The following is a 22,252-nucleotide window of genomic DNA, read 5'->3' as shown; positions in this document are numbered from 1 at the left end:
TGACATCTTCCGCGTGTCCTGACAGTGATATTCTGATCAGACAGTGCAATGACATCACATCTGTACGCCCTCTGCTTAAACAGCCAAGTGCAGTGAGATGGAAGATGGGGACAATGAGGAGTCCAGACTAGTACAGGGATTCCCTAGCGAGGAGACTTATTTCATTGTTTTCAATGTTGGGACAGCAATTTTTGGGGAGCACTATACTCTGGAGAATGATATATTGGGCCCACCATACACTGGAGCATTCAAAAGGTGGACATCAGACACTGGAGCAGCATTTACAGGGCCCATTATACACTAGAGCATTAGAAATGGGGCCCATTATATATGGAGCATTATTTGGGCCCATAAGACAGTGGCGCTTCATCCATGGGGACCAACATATACTGTAGCATTATGTGGAGCTCATCATATACTGTTTCAAACTTTATATAGGACCAATGATTCTGTATGGAGAAATATATGGGCCTCATTACTCTGTATAGCACACTATGCGGTGCCCATAATACTGTATGGAGTTATATACTGTCCATTTTTGGAGCTATTGGAGAATTTAAAATCGCTATCAGTCATGAGACGTAAAAAGTGAAGTATTTTTCATTGAACTATACCGCTATTTCTCTGCCGTATCGGAGCATCATGAGTTGTGATATGTGTTAAAGGGGCGCTCTTTGGCGCAGGGCACATGAAAACCTGGAGCTAGCCCTACCCCCCCCAACTTTAGCCAAATAACCCCCAGTTTTCAGTGCGTAACTATTATTATGAAGTAAATTAAGGTTGACAAGCTTCAGTAATAAAAATTGATGTTTTTGGCATTCACATGGGCACTGTTTGAGTGTTTACTGTCCTCCACTCCCTGCCGACTTTGCTTCCCCATTGACTTGCATTGGGTTTCGTGTTTCAGTCGGCCTTCGACTTTTCACGATAATCGGCCGATCTCGTTCGACCCGACTTTTGAGAAAGTCGGGTTTCATGAAACCCGACTCGACCCGAAAAAAGGCAAAGTCTCTCATCTCTAACGTACATGCATTCATTCTAAACCATCAGGTGAGCAGTTCTTTGAAATTAATTGAAAATTCTGGGGGATAACACCCTATTTGCACTTTTTCTGTTCCCCAAATTCTACTAAAAATTATTTTTAGGGTCTGCATGGGTCAATTTTAATGGCTAACTCCTCCTTGACATGTTTATTTTTAATAGTTTAATATTTAAGCCCGACTCCCTTTCTACGCACAGGCTGTGATAAAAAAATGTGTGGACTTAGCTATTGAAACTAGAGCCAAAGGGAGATTTTCATATTTTTTATGTGAGTTATGGAACCAGTGGGATTGATATGTTTCTATTGTAGCTAAGTCATTGGTAGAACCCACAATGCACTATCATGAAATAAACAAACCAATAAATTAATTAATGTGGAAAACGTTTATTGATGACATTATAAAAAAATAATGATATCTCATTTTTAAAGACAAAACAACCTCTGGAATATTTGTCCATCTCCTCAATCCACACCAGCATCCTCATCTTAACAACCATCTCAGTTCCATATTGGCTTGTGTGGTACATAACGTCCCTCATGCAATTTATATAACCTGGAACGTTTCCGGAAGATTTTCCGAGGGCAAGATGACCTCCATTCAGAGATCATATGGAAGATGGACGTTTATGAACATCATCTCACTTCCTAAAGGCACCTTAAAGACTGGAGGTCAGGTGACCTGTGAAGTCCAGTTTAATTCTTCTACTATAGTAGTTGTCCACTGGCAAAACACAGGTAAGATAAAAAAAGTAATCAGAATGATCAAAATAATTAATTGTTGCCCAAAATATTATATTGTTATAAGCCAAAAAATGAACACTTTTAAAAACAGCTCTACAAACTCAAATTATTATCATACAAATGTGAATCATTACCAATTATATGGTCGTTGACTGGTGTTCTTCTGTTCATCATTTTAGGGTTTAATGATTTTTTTAAAAATAGCATATGGTGTTCATCTCCTAGGTAAACATTGGAATAATTTTGCTTCTGATTGTCAAAATTATTTGATGCCAGTAGTGACATTGGGTCTTGTACTGCTGCTGACTTTGTTTAGTCACCTGATATGGATCTACAAGAGATCAGGTAAGAAACATTTACTCATGGAGACTCCCCACTTTTTGCATAAAGTTCAATCTTTTGGAGTAGATGATAATAATGGAATATTTGAATAGATGAAATAAAAAAGATCATAGAGTGAATCTTTTTAAAAGACCAGTAGGTGATAAATATTAGCTTGGTAGAGGTCCAAAGACTGGGATTCCCATAAATCACTTGAATTTTTTTGTTTTTTGCCTTTTTTTCATATGGCCGTTAAGTTGCATTTTGTGTTAGCATTTATACTTGACAACTGCTCAATACAATATCCTCCACTTTGTGGATATGCTAGAGAAGGGTGAAGGGCTCCTGAAATGGGTCACCACTAATACATTATCATTTAAAGATTTATTATAGCAGTGTCAAAAGGGGTTTAATTAACTCTAGAACTTCTAGGTAAATTGTCTTTGAAACCACTGTCTTTGTTTAGAAGCGTATTTCAGTCAGGGGTTTATGTTATCTGAAGGGTGGAATTCTGAGATCTTAGCCTTCATCATTCAAATGTTTCAATTTTTTTTCAGATAAATTTAGCAACATTCCCACTGATAAAAATAGAAGTCAGGTAAGTTTTCAACTAACTAACTTGCTAAAATGTATTACTAGAAAGAACATTTGCAAAGGTTGGTCTGGCTCCTGGACACGCTCAGCTGGAATTGTTGGGAAAAGACTTAAAGGCCCAAATGATTTTTTCATTCTTGCCTTTATTTTGATTATTTTTTATGTTTTTTGCATATTTTTCATTTATGACTAGTCCTTTTAATTGCAGCCTTTTTAAAGCCTATTGTATGTGTTCTTCTGGGTCTTTACGTTTGCAAAAAATTTTTTTTTGTTTTCCAGATGTTTTTGGCTGTTTTTGTTGGCATATGCAACAGAAATGGACTTATTGTTTATGTAAAGGAAGACTTTACACTAGCCAGACAGCAGATAGCGATAGTGTGAAGTTATATGTTTGCTGTATTGTGGGGAGGGAAGCTCTCTTGTTGATGTTACTTTTACTTTCGCTTTTCACTGTATTATGCCAGCAGCAAGGCTGTGTGCTTCTGAATTCTTATCTCATGTTTACCCGTAAGAAGTAAATGCTGTTTACTCAACAGAACTTGCTCAATGAAGTTCTCCTGTGTACCGATGGAGTCTCAAAAGATACACTCTGCTACAGGTTATGGGCCCAGAACAGAAGATAGGCCCAGACACCCAGGACAGAGACACCCAGGAGATAACCTCAGACACCAGAGAAGCAGATAAGCTCTGTTAACAGGAGGAGATAAAACTCAGTGAACGGAGGCTGAGAAGAAAAAATCCAGATACAGAGGGACAAAGGAATTTATGACCCAGGAACTGGATGACCGCACATTGGAGATAATTACAGAGAATCACCACACATAAGATATACAGGAACTCCAAAGAAGAGAGAATAAAGAAAATCTTCATAAAACAAGTAAGATTATATAAAAATGATGTGCAGCACTGAGCGGAAACTCACAGTAGCTAAGCTGAACAGTGAAAGTTATCAGTTATGGAAATTCAAAGTAGAGATGTTGTGATCTAAAGATGATTTATGGGAGCTAATTAATACAGATAGACCTGATGAAGATAATCAGACATGGGATAGAAAGAATAGAGAAGCTAGAGCCACCATTAGATTATTAGTGGATGATGCTCAATTAATACACATAAGAAATGAAGAAACAGCGAAAGGAATGTGGGACGCACTAAGAAAATTACATGAAAGATCCAGTTTAAATCACAAGTTATTTCTATTAAGAAAGCTTTACAGTATGGGATTGAGTGCAAATGACGACATGCAGAAGCACATATTCTCAATGATGGAAGTAATATCACAGCTAAGGTCTATTTGTGAAGACATTAAAGAAAGTCATGTAGCAGCAATATTATTGCGCAGTTTACCAGATTCGTATACAGCCTTGATAAATGCCCTAGGACAAGGCCAGAAAAAGACATCACATTAGATTTTGTGAAAACCAGACTAATAGATGAATATCAGAAGAAAAGAACAGATAAATGATTCTTCTACTTACAAGGACAGTGGAAACGCTCTTAAAGCTACAGAATTTAAAAAACCCTATAATAAAGAGACAAGAGAATGTTTCAGATGTAAGAAAAAATGTCATTTAAAGAAAGACTGTACCATATGGAAAGCAGAACAACCAAAATTACAACATAGAGAGCATACACAGAAAATGAAAAACACAATTTCTGATTCATGTGAGAATAATTGGAAAGGCACATTTAAAGTAACAGACAAGAAATCATCACTTGGTTGGTTTATTAATTCAGTAGCAACAAGTCATATGACAAGTGACAAGAATTTCTTCACTGATCTTGATTTAGATAAGAAAGAAGCCATTTATTTTGCAGATGGGAGAAAAATAACCACAGAAGGTATAGGACAAGGTATGCTAAACTGTTCAAACAAGTTTGGACAAGATTCAAAGATACTTGTACAGAATGTGTTGTATGCTCCAAAATTGGAAGGCGGATTGTTATCTGTGAAGCGTTTAACAGCCAATGGACTCACTGTAAAATTCAAAGACAATGAGTGTGCAATTCTAGCAGGAAACAAGGTGATAACCAAGGTCAAGGCAGATGAACAATTATATCATCTCGACACACCAAAGGAACAGATGAAGGTATGTACACATGATCATAAGAACTGTATTCATGTGTGGCATAGACTTCTAGGACACAGACACCCTGACAGTATAAAGGAACTACAAAGAAAAGAATTTACAAAAGATCTAAAGATATCAGATTGCTCAATTACCATAAGATGTGAATGTTGTATAAAATCTAAAGCCACAAGAATATTTATTCCAAAAGAAAGAGAGATGAAAAGCAAAAGACCACTTGATTTGGTGCATAGTGACATATGTGGACCCAAGAAAGTGACTACATCAGGAGGAAAGAGATACATGGTGACTTTCATAGATGACTACTCAAGATACACAGTCACATACTTAATTAAGAACAAAAGTGAAGTTTTTGATAAACTTGTAGACTATGTAACAAGATCGAGTAACAAATTTCAAAGGAAGCCAATTGTCATCAGAAGTGATAATGGAGGTGAATTTACAGGTCACAAAATAGAAAACAGACAGAATGGAATAGAACACCAGAAAACTGTTCCGTACACAACTGAACAAAATGGAGTAGCAGAAAGGAAAATCAGAACTCTGACAGAAATGATAAGATATATGCTGACAGATTCCAAACTACCAGAGAAATATTGGGGTGAGGCAGCAATGACCGCTACATATCTACAGAACAGGCTTTTTTCCAGAAAACTGAAGAAAACTCCATATGAACTGTGGCAAGTAGAGTTGAGCGACTTTGCCTTTTTTCGGGTCGAGTCGAGTTTCATGATACCCGACTTTCTCAAAAGTCAGGTCGAACGAAATCGGCCGATTATCGTGAAAAGTCGAAGGCCGACTGAAACACGAAACCCAATGCAAGTCAATGGGGAAGCAAAGTCGGCAGGGAGTGGAGGACATTAAACACACCTACAGTGCCCATTTGAATGGCAAAAACATCAATTTTTATTACTGAAGCTTGTCAACCTTAATTTACTTCATAATAATAGTTACGCACTGAAAACTGGGGGTTATTTGGCTAACGTTGTGGAGGGGTGGGGCTGGCTCCAGGTTTTCATGTGCCCTGGGCCAAAGAGCGCCCCTTTAACACATACCACAACTCATGATGCTCCGATACGGTAGAGAAATAGCGGTATATATTGATATTGATTTTAAATTCTCCAATAGCTCCAAAAACGGACAGTATATTACTCCATACAGTATTATGGGCACCGCATAGTGCGCTATACAGAGTAATGAGGACCATATATTTCTCCATAGAGAATCATTGGTCCCATATAATGTTTGAAACAGTATATGATGAGCTCCACATAATGCTACAGTATATGTTGGTCCCCATGGATGAAGCTCCACTGTCTTATGGGCCCAAATAATGCTCCATATTTAATGGGCCCCTTTTCTAATGCTCTAGTGTATAATGGGCCCTGTAAATGCTGCTCCAGTGTCTGATGTCCACCTTTGGAATGCTCCAGTGTATGGTGGGCCCCATATATAATTCTCCAGAGTATAGTGCTCCCCAAAAATTGCTGTCCCAACATTGAAAACAATTAAATAAGTCTCCTCGCTAGGGAATCCCTGTATTGGTCTGGACTCCTCGTCGTCCCCATCTTCCATCTCACTGCACTTGGCTGTTTAGGCAAAGGGTGTACAGACGTGATGTCATTGCGCTCTCTGATCAGAATATCACTGTCAGGACATGCGGAAGACGTCATGGCGGTGGAGCAGGGAGAGTGTGAGGGGAATGTAGTGGTCTGGGTCAATGTTACCAGCAGAATCATCTAGCAGTGGCTGGGCATCAGTGCACTTGTGGCGTCCCCAGGAGTACGGTCGCCACAGTGGCATTACCTTCCTCCTAGGGAGTGTGATGTCATGCTTGGGAGCAACGAAGGATCTCTCTAGCAGTTCAACCAACACACAACACATTTCCCACTCCAGGCCAGCAGGGAGACCTCTGAACCTGACTTCTGAGGAGCTGCTTTCTGTGGTCGGGAGGAGGTAAGTTAGGGCACTCTGTGCAGGGAAGGGGTAGTGTGTGGACGTGAGAAGGGGAGCTGGAGGATGAGCAGAGTTAAGGCTCACTCCAAGCTGGAGCGCATGGTCCGGATTCCGGTCTCCGAGTTTGTAGGGACACCAACGTTCCTGCAGCCGAAACCGGAGGGAGTAGCAATTGTAAATGCTCTGTACCCAACTAAGGCTCGGAGGCCCCAGCATCGACGTGTGGGAGCCAGAAGGAAAAGGCTACGGCTGCCTGACATACGAGAAAGTTCCAAAAGAGAGTCAACAGGGGGAACTTCATTGAATTCAGCACTGCGAATACCTCAGATAAGAGCTAGAATGGAGGCCACACTACCTATCTGCAAAGAGAGAATTCCAAATTGGCTTCCAGGCTGACCATCTCCATCTGTACTCTGGGTCCTGGACGGCACTTACCAAGTACAGGTAAAGGAACTGCATGACTGTGTCTGTCATCTTTCTCCTGCGCCTGGCGCACGGCTCTGCTACATCCTGCACTGCACACCATCAACCAACTCTTTCATCTGCCCTGCAACTATGGCCCTACCTGTGCAGGGCTTCTACATCTTAGCTGCACCACAACATCTGTCCCAGAGAAGCGACACTGCAGCGCTGGACAATCTAATCAGAAACGACAGGTGGCGTCATGTATCATTCACCTATAAACGTAATTCACCCCTTTGCATGGACGTCCAGGGCCACGGAACGGGTCACCACCACCGTGAAACATCCCTGTGAGACACCGGCCCGGGAACAATTAACCCCACTGCCCTGGCTGGCCACCCACACTCCATGTCTGATTCATCTTGGACTTGGGAATTCACGATTTGACTTGATAACCCGGGCATGGTATGATAGAAAGAGCTACATGGACTAATGTGAATTGTGGCCTGCTGCATCATTCACTTTTGGTGGGGGTGAAGGACACAAGGAAAGGGGTTCTTCCTGACCCGGAGCCAGCACTTGATGACTCAGTGCTTGCATTTTTTGAAACTTCAGAAGAGGAGGGCATATTTGCTGGAGTCTGTTTCGGCAATGTAAGCCAAAACCAGTTCCTCATGCTCTGCCTTTAAAAGCGGTTAACCTACTCCCAGAAAAGGTAGCCTTCCAGGTGTTCCAGAGCCAGACCATGACGCAGGCTCAACACATCCTGCCTTAGCTGCTATTGTGCTTTTGCAACTACCAGCAGATGCACCACCACCATCAGCACCAGCTGGCCCCCCACGCCCACGTCCGCGGCCTCTTCCACCAAACTTCAAAATTTTACAGAAAATAGACCCAAAATAACATCAGATATATTGCACTGTATCTGAAGCGTACAGCTCTATTCAGTCAAAGGATAATTGTCAATCTCCCTATATATTCCATCAGTCACACAGAGATGCTCACAGGCTCAGTATGGATTAGACAAGAATATAAAAATTTGACAAAGTGTACAGTATCATCAGATAGCAGGTATATACAGTATAGTTTAAAAATTCTAAATCTCCGTAGATATTTGACGAGGCACACACAGACACTCTCAGGCTCAGTAATGGATTACAACACAATCTAAAAAGCCATAAAACGGTAATGGATCTCAAGAGTACAGCTGTACACAGTGTAGGTGTCATTGTTGTCAATTTCAGTATTTATTTCCACAGTCAGAAAATAACTCTCACTTGGTCAGTTTGGATTAGACCAGAATATAACAAGCAGTAAATGGGTAATGTATCCCAAGCGTAGAGCTGTATACAGTGTTAGGGTAATTTTTAAATGTACATCTAAATTGCTGGAGTAACCCATAGACACTCACATGCTCAGGATGGATCACACCACAATATAACAAGAAGACCGCAAGAAATAATCACACATGTGGGACAATGTTACAGGTGTCAATGATACACTTAGAGTGTTGGTGGGAGGAGGACTTCCTGGCTGAAAGGGTACAGTATCACCAGATACCAGGTATATATAGCATACTTTAAACATTAACAATGTACTTCGATATATCAGGAGTAGTGTTGAGCCACCCCGCTAGTGTTTTGGTTCGTCGCACAGTAGGCACGTTCGTCGAACGTTCGAAGAACACCATCGAACCCCATTCAAAACAATGGCAGGCAAACACAAACACATGCAAACACATAGAAAACAATTACAAAATACCTTTAGAGGTGTCCCAAAGCAGACAAAATGCTCAGAAGACAAAAATAACATATGGAAAAGGGCAACTACATTTAGAAAAGAGGTGGAGGAGTAAAAGGAGGATGTGGAGGAGACACAGATATAGACTTGTCATGCCCTTATGAAGTCAAGAAAGGCTGGAATAAAAATGTAAAATACAAACCAAAAAAAAAAAAAAATTCTGAAATCGAACACGATCATATACCGTCGGACTGCCCACCAATAAATTATGGCAACTGCCGATGGGGCGGCGTTATTCCCACGAACCTCCAAACTGCGTCCATGAAGGCAAAGTGTTTGGTTTCCGTTGGCTGTATGATTGCAAAGCTGAACCTTAAAGGAATGTCCAAAAGGGCACCTCCAGGAGTGGAGCCTGTGGCTTATTTGGACTCCACCCGGGAAACCACAACCATGCAAGCTACAGAAAAGATGGACAGATTGCAAGCTTTGTCGTTTCTGTGTGTGGTGTGGTATGTCCGTTTGTAATTGTGCTAGCGATTTCTCAGCATTACTCCGTTAACGACCGAGACTCCGGCATGCCACCGCGGTACGCGTCAAGCTTACTAGAGGGATACGCGAGGCTCTGGCACGCGAGATCAAGCAATAACAGGTCTATCATGCCCTTACATGTCCGGGGCTGCATGCGCACTACACTGAAAGGACCAGCTTTTGTCGCTTACAGGTGCTGATAACCCACTGAACACCGTTAGTGATGGGGATCTGGGATTACAATTATTTCCCGCGAGCGATGATTTCCCAGTAAGTGCAGGTCACCCACAATTACGGAATTAGGCCTAACCGGCATTCCTGACAAAATGAAAAAATTACGTGTCCAAACCACAGGTGCTGTAGCTTGCTTAACAGCTCGGCAGCCGTTCTCAGGCCCAGTATGGATTCGACAACATTGTAGAAAGTTGATAAAGGGTACAGTTTCACCGGATAACTTGTATATATGTAGCATAGTTTACACATTAAAAACCTATGTCTATAGATCAGGAGGCAGGCTCAGACGGTCTCAGGCCCAGTATGGATTAGATGTGATTGGACAAAGGTGAAAAAAGGTACATTATCACTGGATAGCAGGTATATATAGCATAGTTTAAACATTTAAAATCTCCGTGTTCTCAGTATGGATTAGACAACAATCTAAAAAGTAGAAAAAAGGAAATGTTTTTGAAGCGTACACCAGTATACACTTTTGGTGGTATTTTTAAATCTTCATATATATTTCTGTCTCCGTAAGACAGTCCAGCCTTTCCGACATAGGAAATGAGATGCATACAATTACTGACATAAAGTCTAGTGATTGCAGAAATCTAGGAATTAACAATCACGGGAAAAACTGCCGTCACAATTCTCTGAGGCGATGCTGACCCTCAATTGATTTGTGTGTGGAGACAGCGAAAACATAACTTTGTGAAGAAAGTGTTGCTGTATCGCAGTACTGTTGATCCCATCAGCGTTACTCATCTCCATCAAATTTTTATCAACGGGAGAGATGTAAACATGGTGCTCACTGCCTATCATGATCTGTCACGTAACTTTGGAGTGCAAAAGACAGAAGCTGTAGGCGATTCTATGGGATTGGCATGAGAGGGCACATTTAAAAATGTGCGCCGGAATGTCACGCGTCTGTGAGTTGGAAAACTGTGAAAGCTGATGATAAACCACCACTGCATGTCATTGTGAGTCGAGGTCCACAAGAAATGGAAGTCATTGATCATCTGAAGCTAGAGCCCAGCCAGCGGGACAGGGCATAGCTACGTCTTAACCATCATCTCTCAGTTCAACAAATTTGTAGCGGCAGTCCCAGTGAAAGATTTGACAGCCCAGACTACACAGCGGAGGAGCAGGGAGAGGTAAACATTGCAAATGCTGTGGCCCTGCCCAAGCAAGGGGGTCACACTCGTGGCTGCCGGTACTAGCACTGGGCCCCTCATAGTACGGCGATGTGTCTGATGGCGGGTGTGCACCCCCACCGTCAGAGACACTTGATTGCACTATGAGGGACCCTGTGCCAGTGCCCGCGCCCAAGAGAGTCGGCCCACCCACCTGTCCAGGGAAATGGCACTTGCACGGTTGGGTGCACTAGGTAGTGACCCCGGCCATGGGGGGGGAGGCAGCCCAGGTAGGGAGGTTTACAAAATGGCATATGTTGATGTTGGACATTCAGCTGTTGCAAAAGGCGAAATTGGGCTAGTGCGAGGAAGAGGAGGACCAAAGCAAGTCATTTTTCTGGCAACCTAGGTGTCATCAGGGGAAGGTGGGACAAAATCCTTGGAAACCCATGCATGGTTCATTTTAATGAAGGTTAGATCATCCACATTTTGGGTCGACAGACGGGTCCTTTTTCTGTCAGGATTGATCCAGCTGCACTGAAGACTCTTTCTGATAGCACACTTGCAGCTGGGCAAGCGAGCTCCTGTAAGGCATATTGTGCCAATTCAGGCCAGGTGTCCAGTTTAGCGGCCCAATAGTCAAATGGGAATGAACTGTGCGGGAGAACATCGATATGGGACGAGAAGTAGTTTGTAACCATAGTTGACAACTGCTGTCTCCTGTCACTTTCAATCGATGCAGTATTACCAGTCGTGTGAGCGGGACTTGAAAAATCAGTCCACAACATGGTCATGAAACCCCTGTCTCCAACGCCACTTCTGATGTGTGCACCACGAACACATCTTCCAAGCTGCCCCCGGCCCCTACGGCTCGTGTGAGAACCATCACCGCTGCTGTGTGCTGGGAATGCCTCAACCAACCGGTTTACCAGAGTTGCTTGTTTGTTAGCCAATATTAGGTCAAGGTTCTCCTGTGGCATTATGTTTTGAAATTTGCCTTTATAGCGTGGATCCAGGATGCTGGCCAACCAGTAGTCGTCATCGTTCATCATTTTGGCAATGCGGGGGTCCCTTTTTAGGATCTGCAAGGCATAATCTGACATGTGGGTCAATGTTCCCGGTGTCAATGATGCACTGCGAGTGCTGGGTGGAGGAGCACTTTCTGGCAAATCCACATCCCTCCAGTCACGCACAAACCCTGTACCAGACCTTGCCATGCCAACATTTTCTCTTGCCCCACGAGAAGCATCCTCCTCCCCTAAATAATCATCCCCATCATCATCCTCCTCCTCTTCCTCCACCTCGTCCAGGAGAGGTCCAGGAGCAGACAATGGCTGACTGTCATCAAGGCTTCCCTCCTCCTCTTCCTCCTCATCTACCTCGGCTGCAGACGCCTGCTCCTTAATGTGCGTCAGAGTTTGCATGAGCAGACACATAAATGGGATGCTCATGCTTATGATGGCATCGTCTGCGCTTACCAGCCGTGTGCATTCCTCAAAACACTGAAGGACTTTACAGAGGTCTTTCAGCTTCGACCACTGCACACCTGTCAACTCCATGTCTGCCCTCAAAGTACCTGGCTGTGTATCCTCCCACAAATGCATTACGGCCTGCCTCTGTTCGCACAGCCGCTCAACCATGTGCAGGGTGGAATTCCACCTTGTTGCAACGTCGATAATTAGGCGGTGCTTGGGAAGGTGGAGCAATCGCTGCAGCTTCTGCATACGACTGGAGTGCACCGGCGACCGGCGGATGTGCGAGCACAGTCTTCGAACCTTATGGAGCAGGCCTGTTAACTCCGGATAATTATTGAGGAAGCACTGCACCACCAGGTTCAAGGTGTGAGCCAAGCAAGGTATGTGTCTGAGTTTTGAAAGGGCTATGGCTGCCACAAAATTACGGCCATTATCACTAACTACCTTGCCTGCCTCAAGATGTAGACTGCCCAGCCATGACTCAGTTTGTCGCTGAAAGTACCTCCGCGGTGTGTCTGTCGCCCAAATACAACATCTGCAACACAGCCTGCTGACGCTTTCCACTAGCTGATCGATAAGGGGACACCTCGTGTGCAACACTGGCAGCTGCGGATGGAGTGCTCGTGCAACTGCGCTCTGTGGATGAGCTTTCGCTTCTGGAGGAGGAGGAGGAGGGTCGAACGCCTACAGCCAACTGTTTCCTATACTCTGGGCTAGGCATCACTGTCCCACCACCGCTGTCCCCTGTGGACCCTGCATCCACCACATTAACCCAGTGCGCAGTGATGGACACGTAATGGCCCTGGCCATGCCTACTGGACCATGCATCAGTTGTGAGGTGCACCTTTCCACTCACTGATTGCTTGAGTGCATGGACAATGCGGTCTTTCACATGAAGGTGGAGGGCTGGGATGGCTTTGCGAGAAAAGAAGTGGTGACTGGGTAGGTCATAGCGTGGTACTGCGTAGGCCATGAGTTCGCTGAAAGCTGCGCTTTCATCCAACCAGTAGGGCATCATCTCTAACGAGATTAGTTTGGCAATGTGGGCGTTCAAGCCCAGTGTACGCAGATGAGAGGATGGGTACTTTCTTATCCTACTCATAGTCTATGGTAAGGTGAGCTGGACTTGAGAGCTGCATATGGTGGAACTAGCGGTGGACATGGCGGACTGGGATAGGGTTGATGATGGTGATGGAGTTGGTGTTCTTTCTGATGGCCTAGATTCAGTCTTTCGTTGATATAACATTGTGATTCCCTGACTGCTTTGTCCTTGCGACAACACCTCAACATTTGCTGGTGGTGGTGTGCTAAACGGTGGGCTTATAGTGGGGGAAACAATGTAGCGTTGCTGACTACCTTCTTTGGGAGCAGTTGCACATGTGGTACGTGAGGTTTGGTAGTCCGTCCATGCTTGCAAGTGCATGGTGGTTAAATGTCTAAGCATGCAACTGGTATTCAAATTTCTCAGATTTTTCCCTCGGCTAAAGGTCTTTGCGCACTTCTTACAGATAACCTTTGCCTGATCATTAAGATTTGGTTCAAAAAAGTGCCACACTGCACTCTTCCTACTATGGAAGACATTTTGAGGCCTTGCACGCTGTGCTATTTTGACCGTCTGGCCAAGCTGTCCTGCAACTCTTTTGCTTTTTGTAAACCGTTTTTGGACTGCTCCGGGCCTGCCAAATAACAGCTGTTGCGATGTCGATGCCTGCTGCGGATGCTCCTCCTCTTCTGAGCTATTGGCAGCGGCACCCTCTTCCCCCAATGGATGCCAATCTGGGTCAACAACTGGGTCATCCATCACCTCCTCTTCAATGTCATGTGCACCTTCCTATGTGTCACCGTGTATGGTGGTATAGTATGTGGGAAGGGGCACCTGAGTTTCATCAGGGTCAGATTCTGGCTCAGTACACTGCGAGGACAATGCAGTGCTCTGAGTGAATGTACCAGCAGATAAATCTAGCAGTGGCTGTACATCAGTGCACTCCATGTCAGATTCATCTTGGACTGGGAATTCACGATTTGACTTGATAACCCAGGCATGGTATGAGAAAAGAGCTCCATGGAGTAATCTGTAGTGTGGCCTGCCGCATCCTTCACTTTTGGTAGGGGTGAAGGACACAAGGAAAGATGTTGTTCCTGACCAGGAGCCTCCACTGACGACGCAGTGCTTTTATTTTTTGAAACTTCAGAAGAGGAGGCGATAGGGCTGGAGGCTGTGTCAGCAATGTAAGCCAAAACTTGTTCCTGAAGCTCTGGCTTTAAAAGCAGTTTACCTACTCCCAGAAAAGGGAGCCAACGAGGCCTTGTGGAGCCAGACGATGACGCCGGCTCACCACCTCCTGCCTTAGGTTCATTTGTGCTTTTGCCACAACCAGCAGAAGCACCACCACCAACACCACCATTAGGACCAGCTGGCAACCCCCGCCCACTTCCACGGCCTCTTCCACCATACTTCTTCATTTTTTTGAAAAAGGTACCCAAAATAACAACAGCTATATGGTACTGTAAAACAAGGTAAAGGGTCTATAGAGTATTGGTGAGAATTTGAATCTCAATGTAGATTTTAGGATGCTGAACTATTGTCTCAGGCCCAGTATAGATTATACCGCTATGTGACAGTCAGAAATTGGCTGGTGTATGAGAAGGCAGAAGCTGTATAGAGTATTGGTGAGAATTTGAATCTCAATGTAGATTGGAGGACGCTGAACTATTGTCTCAGGCCCAGTATAGATTACACCGCTATGTGACAGGCAGAAATTGGCTGGTGTATGAGAAGGCAGAAGCTTTATAGAGTATTGGTGAGAATTTTAATCTCACTGTAGATTGGAGGACGCTGAACTATTGTCTCAGGCCCAGTATAGATTACACCGCTATGTGACAGGCAGAAATTGGCTGGTGTATGAGAAGGCAGAATGTTATGAGTTCATTCTCCCCTTCATCACTGAGGCCCGAGGAACTCCCTCTTCTGGTTAGGAGAGGTAGTGAGTCTGATTATCAGACACCTGAGATTAATGATGATGACTGGCTGAGTGGAGTCACAGACTGGATATAAGGCTGCCTACGCCCATTCTCCCTGCGGGTGATTTCTCTGTGGTATCCTTGGACTCCAGTCTGAATTCCTGCTCTGCTAAAGCTAAGTTTTCTTCCTTGCTTTTTGCATTTTTGCCTTGCTTTGTTTTTTCTGGATTTCAGCCATTCCCTGCTGGGTGAGCTGAACTCCTTAGCTCTGTCTCCTGAAAACTCCAGAGTGCTGATTTAGTTTCGAAGCTTAGTTGCTTCAGGGTCTTTTTCCATTTCAGCTTGCTGGCCTATGTTTTTTATAGGGTTTTTTGCCGATTGCAGACAGCAGCTTTCCTTTCCTTTCCTGTTTAGATTAGATTGGGCCCCAACGTTTGCTCAGCCTATCTTTCTATCTGTGTCAGTGTTTTTTCATCTTGCTTCACCGTCATTATATGTTGGGGGCTGCCTTTTACTTTGGGGTCTGCTCTGGGGCAGTTTAGATTTCCCTTTCTATCTTTAGGCTATATATTTCTCCGGCTGTGTCCGAGGGGTCTAGGGCACCGTAGGTACCCCCCACGGCTACTGCTAGTTGTGTTGATAGGTTCAGGAGTCTGCAATCGGATAGTTGCCAGCTCCTCTGGTTTTCTGGACGTAGCTTCTATTTTTGTGTCTGCCTCCTACGGTCACTCAATCATAACAGCAGAAGCTGTATAGGGTATTGGTGAGAATTTGAATCTCAATGTAGATTGGAGGACGCTGAACTATTGTCTCAGGCCCAGTATAGATTACACCACTATGTGACAGGCAAAAATTGGCAGGTGTATGAGAAGGCAGAAGCTGTATAGAGTATTGGTGAGAATTTTAAACTCACTGTTAATTGGAGGACGCTGAACTATTGTCTCAGGCCCAGTATAGATTACACCGCTATGTGACAGGCAGAAATTGGCTGGTGTATGAGAAGGCAAAAGCTGTATAGAGTATTGGTGAGAATTTGAATCTCAATGTAGATTGGAGGATGCTGAACTATTGTCTCAGGCCCAGTATAGATTACACCGTAATGTGACAGGCAGAAATTGGCTGGTGTATGAGAAGGCAGAAGCTGTATAGAGTATTGGTGAGAATTTTAATCTTACTGTAGATTGGAGGACGCTGAACTATTGTCTCAGGCCCAGGACAGATTACACCGCAATGTGACAGGCAGAAATTGCCTAGTGCATGACAAGGTGTATATAGAATTGGGCAGAATTGGAATCTCCCTAGAGTGTAGGTCCGTAAGAACGGACAAACTCCTCGACTTTTCCTTACAGAGTCACACAATACATATATGATAATGCCCAGTATCAGAGAACGAGACAAGGCGGTGACCATGGTCCAAAAACGCCTTGTGCATGGATTACCACTCCATATGCTAATCTTAAAAAGGAGAAAACGGAGTAACGGATACAAAATATATGCAAAAGTATAAATTTTATTAATACTCACATCAAGTGCTGACAAGTATACAAGTTGACTAAAATAGGGGGGATAAGCCCCAATGATACAACAATCAGGACAGACAAGGACAGGGTAAAAAATGATACCAGTGCTCGAAATCTACATGGCACAACGTTCAGTCAGCCCATGGGCATTGCACATAACAGACATGTGTCTAATGGTAAAAGATAGTCAAATATGGCATACTCAATTAAATGTGTATTGTACATAGTTGTACATGTCTAGAGCGCAAAAAAAAAAAAAAAACATCCAGAGGGGTCAATGTGCAAGTCCAATGGACACTGAACATAAATGAATCAATGACATGTGGAAGGATTCTTACATAGTAAATAACATATGTATCAGCATATCAAAACTGCGCAATTGTGCCAGAGAGAACCCGGGAGACGACCCGCCCAGCGGTCCAAATGACCGAAGTGTGGAAACAAGTAAAAAGGCAGGCTGCTTACCGGGGAGCAGAGGAGGTGAAGGCCCATGCAACGACACCCGACGTACGTTTCGCGCCCGCCACAGGCGCTTTATCAAGGGAGTGTTGACTGAGGTGAACCACCATGTTTTTATGCAGAAAGACCTCCCACTTGAAAGCGGTCACATGGGGCAGGTCTACCAACCAAAGGCAGCGGACAGAGCATGTGCAGTGCAGCTCACTCAAACCAGGAAGTGATCAATGGTATGGTCACAAAAAAAAAAAAAAAAAAATATGGCGGGACAAAACCGCACTCATATAAAAACTAGCTAGGGACCTACAGACTCGTTTCCGCAACCGGGGATATAGTAACAGGAGCATACGAAAGGGTTACAGTAGAGCCAGGGCTACTGCCCGTAGGGACTTGCTTTATCCGAGGCGTGATAATACTGGGAGATCTGCTAAGTCAGGTGGATCTGCCCCAATACGTTTCATCTCTACCTTCAATCATGAATGGGAACACATGAGGAGCATTTTGGCCAAACACTGGGCAATTCTTGGCTCGGAGCCATCTCTGGGCCAGGTTATCGGTGATCGTCCTCTGATGACTTCAAGAAGATGTAGAAACTTGAGGGATTTTTTGGTCAAGAGCCATTACATCGCGACGACAACGAACCCCTTTGGATCTACTGGTCCAACTCGGGGGTGTTTTCCTTGCGGCCACTGTGTTGCCTGCCCGAATGTCCTTCGCTGCTCCTCCTTTCAGTCCTCCGATGGTGAAAAAGATTTTCACATCAAACAACACATTTCCTGCAGTAGTACTAATGTCATATACTACGCGACATGTGGGTGCCCACTGATATATGTGGGCCTCACATCAAGAGAATTACGTGTGAGAGTTCGTGAGCATGTTAGGGACATTCGGGCGGCCAAGACAGTGGTCGATCCTACTACCCTTAAGACCATCCCACGTCACTTCAGATCCTCCCATGATTGTGACCCGGGGTCCTTCATGGTAAGAGGTATTGAATGTGTACACTTGGGAATCCGAGCTGGAAATTACAAAAAGGCGTTGGCCCAGAGAGAGACTAAGTGGATCGTCGCCCTGGATACTATGACCCCCAAAGGACTTAACGAATCTCTGAGTTTCTCCTCATTTTTATAGCTTCTGCTGTCTCCGCTGCACTCACCATTGTTTCATTTTTTTAGGCCCTATCAACATTCGGTTTGTATGATTTTAACTTTTTGTCTTTTTATATATTTTTTTAGTTTCCCTGTGTTTTCTGTGTTGGCTACATGTGGACTCACTGGTACCATTGTGTGGTGTGGACCCCTCTATTCTGGATGTCCATACCCACGCCTGCGTTTATTATCTGTTGGATCTGGAAAGAATATCTACCTTCATCATCGTTTCACGGCATATTGATATTATGGAGAATGCGGACACTCCATCGTGTTCGGGTCACTCGTCTATTACTATATAAGAAGAAGAGAAAGGAAGAAGGGGAAGAAGGGGTTCTCTCTGGCACAATTGCGCAGTTTTGATATGCTGATACATATGTTATTTACTATGTAAGAATCCTTCCACATGTCATTGATTCATTTATGTTCAGTGTCCATTGGACTTGCACATTGACCCCTCTGGATGTTTTTTTTTTTTTTTTTTTTTTTTTTTTTTTTTGCGCTCTAGACATGTACAACTATGTACAATACACATTTAATTGAGTATGCCATATTTGACTATCTTTTACCATTAGACACATGTCTGTTATGTGCAATGCCCATGGGCTGACTGAACGTTGTGCCATGTAGATTTCGAGCACTGGTATCATTTTTTACCCTGTCCTTGTCTGTCCTGATTGTTGTATCATTGGGGCTTATCCCCCCTATTTTAGTCAACTTGTATACTTGTCAGCACTTGATGTGAGTATTAATAAAATTTATACTTTTGCATATATTTTGTATCCGTTACTCCGTTTTCTCCTTTTTAAGAGAGTCACACAAGTAGATAGCTTCAATTTGGCCGTGAGAACAGCCGTTACACGCTACTGAGAGAGGAGCGTGCACGTACACCGCTGTACGGTGTATGTAAAATTGCCAAGCTCCGTGTTTTTGTATACGGACTGACACACGCTGTCTCTCTCTAGTTTTGAATGTAATCAAACAGCAAATATACTAAACTGTTTGAAAAATGGACAAAACTATAAGGTGTAGGTCTGTAAGAACAGACAAACTCCTCGACTTTTCCTTACAGAGTCACACATGTAGATATCTTCAATTTGGCCGAGATAACAACTGGTACACAGTACTGTGTGAGGAGCGTACACCGCTGTATGGTGTGTGAAAAAATGAACGCTCAGTAACTCACCAGGACAAAACAATAAAATTTGGATTGCTTTGAAAAAAGCAGTTTGCTCAGCAGTGTGAAAACAGCCATGCAGCTATCAGGGAGCCTTAAAAGGCAGCCTAATAACCAACAGAGCTGATGCACCGAAATATAGCCTCCCCTTGCACTGCACAGTAACTGGTGTGTTGCACAGGCACAATCGCTAGCAGCAGAAGTAGTTTTTGGTATCTTCTTCCCTGCCTAACGCTCTCCCAACAGAATCAGCAGCAGCAGCAGCTCTCCCTATTCTGAGATCAGCATAAGTAACATGGCGGTCGGCGTGCACGCCCTTTTATACCACCTGTGACGCCACACAAAGCAAGCCAATCACTTGCAGGCCCTTTACAAACATGGTGGTAACCGCTGCCTATGTCATCACGTTGCCCACAGTGTCCGTTCTTCCTGATTGGCTGAAAAAGGGCACAAAAGCCTCTTTTGAAACGTGACTTTGGCGCAATGGTCGCCGACCTCACGCTAAGGTCGGGTTTCGTTTCATGAAACCCGACTTTGGTGAAAGTCGGAGACTTTTGAATTTTTTCGACCCGTTTCGCTCAACTCTTGTGGCAAGGTATGAAACCAAGTGTCAATCATTTAAAAGTTTTTGGATGTAAAGTTTTTATATTCATTCCAACAGAAAAATGTTCCAAACTTCAAAACAGATCCATGGAGGGAATATTTGTTGGATATAGTGAAAATTGCAAGGAATACAGAATCCTAGATCCTAAAACAGACAGAGTCACGGTGAGCAACAGTGTGACATTCATTGAAGATCTAAATGAAGACACTATGATTTCAATTGGCACAAAAAATGAGAAAAACAGCAGTGACATAGCTGAAGAGGTATCTGATGATAAAGTAGTTGAAATTGATGAAGAGCAGAATACTGAAAATGAAGAAATACAACTACAAACAGACACAGAACCAAGCCGTTCAATGAGGGAGAACAAAGGTAAACCACCAAAACGTCTCTCATACAAGACAAGCACAAGTAAAATTTATGAACCTACTTCTTGGGAAGACATATCTAAACTCCCTAAAGAAGGAACTATTAAATGGATAGAGGCAACAGAAACAGAAATGAAATCCATGCATGACTCAAATACATGGACACTGACAGATTTACCAGAAGGAAGAAAAGCCATAGGATGTAAATGGATTTTTAAAGTAAAATACCAAACAGATGGCACACCTGAAAGATACCAAGCAAGACTCGTAGCTAAAGGGTATTCTCAAAAATATGGAGAAGACTATGATGAGACATTTGCTCCAGTTGTCAAACATACTACAATTAGAACTATACTTACAGTTGCAGCAATGAAACAGATGGAACTGATACATCTGGACATTTACATGGAACAACCTCCAGGATTCAAAGATGAAAGAAACCCAAACAAAGTTTGCAAACTACAGAAAAGCATATATGGTTTAAAGCAAGCAGCTAAAGCGTGGAATGACAAAATCATGGAAGTGCTTAAAAAAGTCCCTAGTCTCACTTTATGCCATTGCTGTGTGGGAAATTCCCACGCAGCAATGGCATAAAGTGAGACTAGGGACTTTTTTTTTTTTTAAGTGGCGGAGGAATACAGTGCGGAAGGATACCTACCTTCCGTCATTGGATTCCTGCAGCCCGTAGAGAACGGCAGCAACAGCTGATGCTGCAGTTCTCTACCCAAGATCGTCGTGGGACACACTCGTGGACTGCTTCGGATCGTGGGTGAGTATTTTTGTGGTTTGTTATGTTAATATTTATTCCGTAAAAGACAATGGCTTCGGGGAACAATGTGACAAGTATTGGTAAGTATGTTACTCTATGTTATATGTACTGTATGTCTATGTATGTATTGTATGAATGTATTGTATGTAGTATGTATGTAGTATATATGTGGTATGTATGTAGCATGTAGTATGTATGTAGTATGTATGTAGTATGTATGTGGTATGTATGTAGCATGTAGCATGCATGTAGTATGTATGTAGTATATATGTGGTATGTATGTAGCATGTAGTATGTATGTAGCATGCAGTATGTATGTAGCATGCATGTAGTATATATGTAGTATGTATGTAGCATATATGTAGTATGTATGTAGCATGTAGTATGTATGTAGCATGCAGTATGTATGTAGCATGCATGTAGTATATATGTAGTATGTATGTAGCATATATGTACTATGTATGTAGTATATATGTAGTATGTATGTAGCATGTAGTATGTATGTAGCATGCATGTAGTATATATGTAGTATGTATGTAGCATGTAGTATGTATGTAGCATGCATGTAGTATGTATGTAGTATGTATGTAGCATGTAGTATGCATGTAGTATGTATGTAGTATGTATGTAGTATGTATGTAGTATATATGTAGTATGTATGTAGCATGTAGTATGTATGTAGCATGCATGTAGTATATATGTAGTATGTATGTAGTATATATGTGGTATGTATGTAGTATGTATGTAGTATGTATGTAGCATGTAGTATGTATGTAGTATTTTTTTTTTTTTTAACATTTAACACATTAGCCGGATGATGGGACTACTACTGTCCCATCATTGGCTAATGTGTCAATCACTGTCATGGTAGCAGGCATCGCCAGATGGGACTTGTAGTCCCATCGGACGATGCTTGCACAGACCCCCGGACATCAGCACAGCCCCCCGGCAGGCCGGCACAGCCCCCCGGCAGGCCGGCACAGACCCCCACAGGGTGCACAGACCACCGGC

General features: G+C 43.4%; 1 protein-coding gene across 2 annotated transcripts in view; it reads left to right on the top strand.

The window, feature by feature from the left end:
• LOC141082717 (uncharacterized) overlaps positions 1–22,252 on the top strand; it is a 140,650-nt gene that overhangs the window by 108,441 nt on the left and 9,957 nt on the right. For both annotated transcript variants that reach the window (XM_073566651.1, XM_073566650.1), the window contains exons 4-6: positions 1,472–1,777; positions 2,009–2,128; positions 2,662–2,702. In XM_073566651.1, coding sequence (XP_073422752.1) covers positions 1,472–1,777; positions 2,009–2,128; positions 2,662–2,702 — 467 coding nt within the window. The remainder of the gene's footprint in view (positions 1–1,471; positions 1,778–2,008; positions 2,129–2,661; positions 2,703–22,252) is intronic.

This window comes from Dendrobates tinctorius, unplaced genomic scaffold, assembly GCF_039654945.1.
Source record: "Dendrobates tinctorius isolate UK_male_01 unplaced genomic scaffold, ASM3965494v1 ptg000019l, whole genome shotgun sequence".
NCBI classification, from domain to species: Eukaryota; Metazoa; Chordata; class Amphibia; order Anura; family Dendrobatidae; genus Dendrobates; species Dendrobates tinctorius.
The sequence above is the reverse complement of the archived record's forward strand: the minus strand, read 5'-3'. Positions and strand labels throughout refer to the sequence as shown.